Source organism: Morone saxatilis, unplaced genomic scaffold (assembly GCF_004916995.1).
Source record: "Morone saxatilis isolate NCDOM2014 unplaced genomic scaffold, NCSU_SB_2.0 Contig21, whole genome shotgun sequence".
Lineage (NCBI taxonomy): Eukaryota > Metazoa > Chordata > Actinopteri > Moronidae > Morone > Morone saxatilis.
Window position 1 is genome coordinate 16,444,073 of NW_023339774.1, and position 8,857 is coordinate 16,452,929.

An 8,857-nucleotide genomic window follows, 5' to 3' on the forward strand; every position below is an offset into this window, starting at 1 on the left:
GTAAGAAGGGCACGCAGTTAAAAGGGCTCCCCTCTCAATACGCACTGATGTATCTCTTTCACACACTAGAGATTGATTCAAACTAACAGATCTTTAAGACAACCGCATCGTGACACAGAGGACACTGCACTGCTACTAAGGCTGCATAGCCCAAAGCTGGACAGGGGCCCTGCAACACACACTCAGCTACTCGACATAGTAAACGTGCAGCTGGAAGATGAATTGCAATCTGCAGCTTTAATGGCAGAGCAGCAGCTTCCAAATATCTTCAACAACAAAATAAGTCTAAATATTTATCAGGGGCCAAACAATACTGAAATATCTCCGATGACGACTGTAGGGAGTTTACAAATGAGTCAAAAGTTTTAATTTTTATGGTTGCAGCTGGAAAACATCTCAAGAGCGCAACTGCAGTGGAGAAAACCAGCAGTCAAGCTTTCTGCTGCAGAGGCCGACGCAAGATTCAGGCTGAAATTGGTGAGGAAGAAGGTTAATTTCCCAGCAGGACAGTGACCCTTATCAGAGAAGAGTTAATCGTTTTCCAGCTAACAGACATTTAGTAACTATTGGTCCACAGGAAACACAAATGTGTCATAAAATCTTGCTCTGATACATAGCAGGTAAAACAGTGAAGCTCTTGTCCCTGAACTGAAAAGGAGGTATTATGCCTTCAAGGGCATTCAGAGCTGTGTTTTCTCCTTTCTCCAATTCCTGGTACCTGTCGGTACACTGTTAACAAATGTAATCTTTTAATGTGTTTGGTGGATCTGCCAAGTCTAACATATCTGCAACCGCATGCTGCAGAAAGAGAGAGAGAGAGAGAGAGTGTGGCATAAATCACAGATAAGCCTGCAGGGATCTCACAGCAGCAGTATTTCTCAACACATCTCCTGGTCCTGCTGCAGGGTTTCTCCTCCACGCTGTCAAAATGCTCCATTTTAAAGTTGTACTTCATCACATCTGTTTATTTTCTGCAATGCTGATAAGGTTGCTATGGATGTGTCTTTAACAGAAGCATTGTTCATTAAAAGGTTAGAGTTTTCTGAATAAAGTGAATATTAATGTTTAAATATACATATTTACCTCCAGTTCTTAAAGCTAAAGGGAAGATAAAAAGAATATGTATGTATTATTTTTCTGTTTTAAGTATAAAAGTGCTCCCAGTTTTGTATGTAATATAACTTAATGAAGAAAAAGCATTTTATCGCAATTAAAACTGTAAAATAAAATATAAAATGCACAAATACCTTAATAATGCAGAATTAGACTACCTTTATTTCCAAAGCACAAAAAAAGGCAATTTCAGTATCATAACTGATTTGGTTTACAGTGAACTATACAGTACAAAGTGTATTTTGGTAATCTAATTTGATTCAGCATACCAAAAAGACATCAAACCTCAGGACACAAGAGTCTTGTAGAGTGCAACTCAGTCAGGTCAGGTTCAGATCAGAGGTTAATATCATCCATTACATCCACACAGTCCTGACACACCTTCTCTACTTTGGCCTTGTGACCTGTGCTGGTGCTGTGCTCCAACTCTGTACATTCAGTGTGAAGTGATAAAGTAAACATTAGAGCCAGGATGTGCAACTCAGAGACTGTATGAGGAACCAGTGAACCAGTAACGTGTATTGCGGTTCTCTATTCTTTTTGAATGTTCTAATTTCTTTTTTATGAGTATTTTTCATGCATCAAAGCCTTGTTGCATCTTTTTAGCCATGCTAATGACACTATTGGACTATTTGTGGTGCCCAGAGAATGACTCCTAATGATTTTGGTGATCCTCTGACTTCTCATCTAGTGAGACTCCTTTAGGCCAACATTTATATTTATTATGAACAAATATTTGCCAAAATAATGACATTTCCACCAGCCTTTGCTGTTGTTTAGTGTCCATATAGCTAATTGATCACACAGATTCTACCCTGATAAAGCTAATATCTGTCTAAGAGTACTTATTTTGGGTTTAATTTACAGAAGACCCTTTCAAAATAAAATGTTAAAAGATATTATACTAACAAAGACTGCTCTATTATTATTATTTGCTCTAACAGGTTTTCCTTTCCTTTTTTTCTTTTCATATATTTTATTTGTTGTACAATTTGATTTATTAATATATTCTACACATATTATTACTAATTCATACATCCCATTTCTCAGCATTATTTATTTATTGAATGTATATTTATTACTTTGTTATATTGTAGTATACATATTCTTACCTGTCTTATTTTCTATTTTTCTATATATATATTGCTGTTGCATATACATTGTAGTATATTGCATGCAATGTTTACATACTTCTTATTTCTTATAATGTTTCTTTTTTCTAGAATGGGAGCATTTGTGACACAATTTCTCGCCAATAAAATTAAATAAATACCAATAAAATATTTCTGATTCTTATAGTTCATGTACTGAATGAAATGAATTCACTTTTTCTAAATAAAACAGAGCCACAGGCATGACTGTAATTTAAATTTTTTGCACTTGAAGGCATTGTGAAGCCCAATGAATTGCAATCGTGACAATCCACCAACAGGGGGCGATAGAAAAGGGGCAAACACGCACTTGGCTGAAGTCTACGTCCCACTTTCTCCTTTCCGTGTAACGGCAGGTAAAGGCGCACTGCGACGGGGCTGCAGCACTCAGAGACAAACCTGTTGGACTGCTCGTCCTCCTGCTCTGTTACTCTCCCTTTCTGTCTGTCTGCAGCTGGATCCTCCTCCCCACAACTCTCTGAACCAGCCCCGAAGTCTGGACCTTGTCACTTTTCTTACAGTTTTATTTTTGTTGGAATGAGATTTTCCTGAACCGAGGCTGCTGTAATGAGATGTAAGTATGTGTGATTTGTTGCTTGTGTGTTTGCTGTGTGTTTTTACCTTTCTGTACTTAAACACTCATTGATTTCTACACAGCTGTTAAAGCCTCTGTCCTAGGATCAGTTTTGGCTCTTCTCTTGCTGTTGAGGGAGCCTGCCTGCCGGGGTGATGAGGTTGCCTCAAACACAGGTAGGTCAGTGGGTTTGGACATGGTGTTATGCCTTGCATTGTTAGTCATTGTTAGTATTTGATGTTTTAACTGCTGGCATAGGTCGGGGCAGGAAACAGATGTTCACTGGAGTATGAATCAGTGTTTTCAGAGAAATGCTAGTGGTCTTATCCAGCCTTCCTCGGTACCTGGTGGATTATAGATTCTAGACATTCCGGTAACCCTTATAATAATAACAGGTCCTGGCAAGCCTGCTCCGGGCATGATTTCATTTAGCACTGCCACAAATAGGAAACTGAGCATTGGGAGGGGGGAAATTAGGGACAATGCATATCAACTTGTTTCAGAATCAGCTTGAGCTCTTCTCACTTGATTTAAAGTGAAACAGTCATTATTTATATTGAGAATTTGGCCTTTTAGTCCCCTAAAAGATACAATTTCAAGACTCTCGGCACTGAAAGATTCATGAAACTGGATAGGCCTACATATACATATATATTTGTAGCAGTGCAAGCCCCAAACAGACTTTTCCTGCCTGACCTGTGGCCAGACATGTCGCCCGACCTGTACTGCATCCACACAGCAGCCCCCTCATGTACACAGTGTACCATCAGGCCCTCAGGAACCACAACATCCCTCACACACGTGAACAAAGACTTTCACATGCTTCTCATCTGATTTCTGCTTTTATGTGCTGCCAAAATTGTCTCTGAATCAGACATCATGTCATTGTTGCAGTTAAGGCCCACACAGACTCCTGGATCTTAAGACAAATTGAGTCATGGGATAAAAAATGTTTCAACATAAACTGCTGATTCAGTGCGGTGAATCATTCTCAAATGTAATTATATAGTTTTAGGTCGCGTGCAATGTGAATTTCCATGTTATCTGTGGGATTTGAACTCATTCTGACCTGTTAAATCAGATAGTGCCCATGCAGATAACACAGTGATGAGGTTACTGCTCTGTTGAGTGTGCTGCTGGGAGACAGAAAAGGATGGGGGGTCTACGAGGGCAAGGAGGAGCATGTTTTTGCATGTTCAGGGAAGTTTATACAACTTCTCTCAAGTAATGCTTTCTGTCAGAGTTTACATGGATGAGTAGTTTATCGCACGGTTCTCATAACATGCATATCTGTAATGCTACACCCTGAACTATTCTATGACGTAAGGAACTTGTAGTTATTTGTGCATAAATCTTGGGATGGTCTAATACAAACAGTCTTATCTGTCATCATGTTGTAATTTAAGACGATTTAATTTCTCACCGTGAAACCTGCATGTATGAACTTTGCTTGTTGTAACTTGTCAATGCATTTGACCCCCCCAGGCCTCCCTCTGCTTCTGGGAAATAAGAACTAAAGCTTTTTCATGTCACTGACTTCAGCCAAGAAGATTTTTTCCCCCACACTTTAGATTATAGATATACAGACATATTATTACATCTGTGTGGTTGTAAATTTCGGATTTAGATACAGAATCCATCTTAAAGACTGGATTCTTAAAGGGAAACATAAGTATTTTCAACCAATATTTTCCCATGTTTTTGTATCTTAGGAACTAACATTTTTTTAAAATTGGTCCAGTATCGAGTGAGAGTGCTGCAGCTGTGAAACAAGCTGTAATGTAATCCCTTCAGACAAGGGACCGTCAATGTACTGTGCTAAAAGTGGTTATTTTTTCCACTGACAGGTTCAGTTTGTTAGTTTGTGTCTGACAACATTATTGAAAGGAGCCTACAGAGATAGAACTTTTTGTTAAAGAGTAAGATCCCTTTTGTTTAACCAGAAACAGCCGTTATATCGCTCTGCCACCAGACTCCACTGACCTTTTAAAACACTGAACAACAACAATAACACAAATTTTATTACAACTTGTTTTGTGCCTGACGGCTGCAGAGCTCTCGCTCTGTACAATCTCTATAAGCAAGCACTTGTAATGGAGTAATAAGGTTATCCTTAAAGGTAAAGCCAGCAGCTGGTTAACTTAGGCTAGCTTAGCATAGACATTGGAATCGGAATAAGAGCCAGGCTCTGTCCAAAGGTAACACAATCCACCTACCAGCATCTCTCAGTCTCTCTAAATAACATGTTATATTTCATGTTTAAAGTGCAAAAGCAATAATTTGCTCCTTTATTAGAGTTATTTGGTGGACTCAGGCATAGTACTTCCAGGAACTAGTCGGTCGAATTCTTGTTTTTTACACTTTAGATGTTATTTTGAGTCAGTCCTTAAAGGCTCAATCTGAGATCTGATGTCTGGTTAAAAGTATTAGTAGTAGTAGTAAAAGTGTTGATCCTATCTTGTGCTAAGCCAAATGATTGTTTTTGTTGGGAACTCAATCACTGTGCAAGAAGCAAGTGTCAAGTCAATATTTGATCTTGATCTCTTTTTCAATTTCTTACAATGTCACAGCTTCATATATATATGAGTTTATGTAAGTATTTCTCACAGTCTTTGATGCAAGCTCTTCTTGTTTTCCACAGTGAACCCATGCTGCTATTTACCCTGTCAGCACTCGGGTGTGTGTGTGAGGTATAGTGAAGACAAGTATGAGTGCGACTGCACTCGCACCGGCTACTACGGAGAAAACTGCACTGTCCGTGAGTCCAGTTATCCTCATAAGACAAGCTCTCATATCCTCCTCTTATTATTGCACTTTTCAGGAATTTTAAATATTCTGGTTTTATTTTGTACATGAGACGGAAAGGGCTCGATGGCTGATGAAAAAGGGTTTTGTTTTGTTGTTGTTAAATCAGGAAATAGAGCTCCTGGCTCACAGGGTTAGCACTCCATGTCTAGACCCAAATATTTGGAAGAATTGGAGGAACTGCCAGAAAGAGACCAGCTGGATCCGAGCTGCTTTTCCTGATCTCTTTACTGAACCACCTACTAACTCTGCTGGTCTGCTTCTCATTAACAGGGAACCCTCACACACTGTAGTGCTTAATCAGATGTGATGTGTTTGGCAGACAGTTATGCAGTTACATCATGCTCATCAGGCATAAGAGCAATTAACCTTTGTGCAGAGAAAAATAGGAAAAAAGAGTGGGAGGAGAAGGATGGAACAGACAAGCAATGGCAAACAGGGGAAATGGGATTGAGTGATAACATTTACTTTAAATTATATTTTTTACTTCTTACACCAGGTAGAATAGCCACGCATGTAGCTCATTTTACACAAACAGGATCAACGTTGAAACATCTTAATGGAGCTTCAGGATTTTAGAAATAGGTCCACAAACACATATCCCTACCTTTGGTACAGTATTTGGGCTTTTCATGTTATATTTATTCTGTTAAAGCAGTTATAGTCAATATTGTTATACTAACAATGTATCAAATGACAATGTGAAAGGGATGTGATGAACCAATTTATCACCCGAACCTGATGCTTCAGCTGGGTGTTTAGCTGTCCAGCAACTGTTTTGGTTCATTCTCATAGTAATTTTCCCAGACACATCACTTTATTCAGTGAATGGCTGAGCTATTCAGTGAATGCTTAGTGTCCTGTGAGATGATTTTGTCATCTGTTCATTTCCACTCTAAATTCCCAGCAGCCCTGACTTCCAGTAACAACATTGTTTTTTTGTCCTCCCACCACAGCGGAGTTTTGGACCAGGGTGCGTCAGTTCTTGAAGCCCAGCCCAGATGTGGTGCATTACATTCTCACTCATTTTCACTGGCTCTGGGAAATTATCAACCATACCTTCCTACGGGACGTTCTCATGCGGCTGGTTTTAACAGGTCCAGAGTCAGCAGTTTATTCAAAGAAATTCACTCAGGACTGTCAAATATTCAATGTGTCTGATACCCTTTTATATTTTTAATGAACAGTTAGATCCAACTTAATACCCAGTCCTCCAACCTACAACTCAAAATATGACTACCTCAGCTGGGAATCCTACTGTAATCTGAGCTACTACACTCGGATTCTGCCCCCCGTGCCAGAGGACTGCCCTACACCTCTGGGGGTTAAAGGTGAGCCACTCATTTATATTAAGTTTAAAGCTGCATTAATTAATATTTTTACGTTACCGACGGATCAGATTAGTCAATGCAATGTGAAAGGTATGACCCATAGGGACGAACCCACAGAGATTAGGCCCCAGACCTATCTTCACGCTTCGTATTAGCGATGTGCCAGCACTGGAGAAAGGTCTAAACCCATTATGATTGACTTTGGCGATGCAAAGCCCAGGATTCAGTAATGTAGTGTTTGGGGGGTGGAGTCATTTTGGTGGAACATTTCGACATGGGGAGGCGAGCCCTGCCATTAAGATGGCGAAATCCTTTTAAAAGAAAAGGTAACAACTGCTAGCTTGTTTACATTTTTACTCTTAACGACCTGGGTAGGGTTAGGGTAACTTGGCATTTTCAGCGCGTAGGTTGCTAGCTCAGAGGCTGTTGAAATGAAATAGTGTCCTGCCACTGGAAATAGACATTTAACATGTAATCATTTTGGCTCCCTTTGTCTTGAGCAGAATGTGTTGATATTTAACAAAGTAAGATATCGATAAAAGTATTGTGTCAATACCGAAACTGTACTTGTGTTGGCACTAGTACCATGAATTCTTAAATATTGCCCAACCTATTTATATTAATACAATTGTACTATGTTGTGTATTATTACAGTAGTAATAGTTCAGTCTTTATTTACCAGCTGGTGGAGATAGTGAAGACAGTTAGTGGGGAGTAAAAAACAGCTATTTCCCTTTTAAGATGTAAGTGGAGTCAAACACTCAAATCGTCCTATACAATTTGCCTTAATTATAGTAAGTATTTCCACTTACTGCATAATTTTGATATAATTCATTACGAGGTACAAATGTGTGACTGCATCACTAATATGTAATGAAGAACATGTCTATTGCTCAGTTGAAGCTAAACTTTCCACCACAGCGACATGCATGAAGATTGGATGACCTTGGGCGATTCAGAAGCGCAGTGTGATGTGTTAACTGTATCAGTACTGTTTACACAGACGTACTGTTTCAGTATTATGACTAAAGGTGTGGTGTATCTGTGTGGTGCCCTGTGCTGTGTTTGACGTGTTTTTTTTCCCCTATTCAGGCGAGGCTGGGCTGCCTGACCCTGAGCTGCTGGTTGAAAGGCTGCTGAAGAGAAGGACGTTTAGACCTGACCCCCAGGGCTCCAATCTTATGTTCGCCTTCTTTGCGCAACACTTCACCCACCAGTTCTTTAAGACCTACAATCGCATGGGTGTGGGCTTCACTAAGGCTATAGCACATGGGGTTAGTCCATTTAAAACTTTTGTCCATTTAATAACAATAATCTTTATTTCAATAGCACAATTCTTAATGGTGCTCTAGGCATTTAAAATAAAGTGTTCTACAGTCTGACTCACAGTCCCTCCTTTCAGTAGTACTTTATTAAATGAGGAGAGGGAACTCCACCAAGAAGCGGCCCTTAAGGGCAGGCAGCAGAATTTCAGTGTGGTGACGTGGGGCGGGGGGAGGGGACTGCTAACTGCAGGAATGGACGGACTGCAGGTTTCACTTACCACACCTTCAAGTGCTTTCCCAGGGGAAAAAACAAAAAAAGGGAGTATAAAAATGATTAACATTAAAACAAGCAATGAATCATGAAGATATGGAAACAGTGAAATACAGTTAGAAAGCAGATTAAAACATAAAATGGCAAACTTATCATAATAAGTAGACCAGGAGTGAAAAAGTAAAAGCCTGAAGAGCTTTTATGTAAATCAGCAAGAGATGAGATTAAACAAATGAGATACAGTGATTTTGTTACCTTGAACAGAGCCAGACCCTCTCTTTTCCAGTCTTTGTGCTAAACTCTAAAAACCTGATTGAACACCATTAAAAATCAAATAACCACTAAAA

At 39.4% G+C, this 8,857-nt stretch overlaps 1 protein-coding gene across 1 annotated transcript in view; it reads left to right on the forward strand.

Moving 5' to 3' along the window:
• The first annotated feature begins 2,594 nt into the window (after window positions 1–2,594).
• Window positions 2,595–8,857, forward strand: part of pdcl (phosducin-like) — a 15,041-nt gene continuing 8,778 nt past the window's right edge. Inside the window, exons 1-6 of the mRNA XM_035668330.1 lie at window positions 2,595–2,838; window positions 2,922–3,014; window positions 5,480–5,596; window positions 6,600–6,740; window positions 6,831–6,974; window positions 8,067–8,248. Of these exons, the coding sequence (XP_035524223.1) occupies window positions 2,832–2,838; window positions 2,922–3,014; window positions 5,480–5,596; window positions 6,600–6,740; window positions 6,831–6,974; window positions 8,067–8,248 (684 nt within the window). The 5' untranslated portion in view covers window positions 2,595–2,831. The remainder of the gene's footprint in view (window positions 2,839–2,921; window positions 3,015–5,479; window positions 5,597–6,599; window positions 6,741–6,830; window positions 6,975–8,066; window positions 8,249–8,857) is intronic.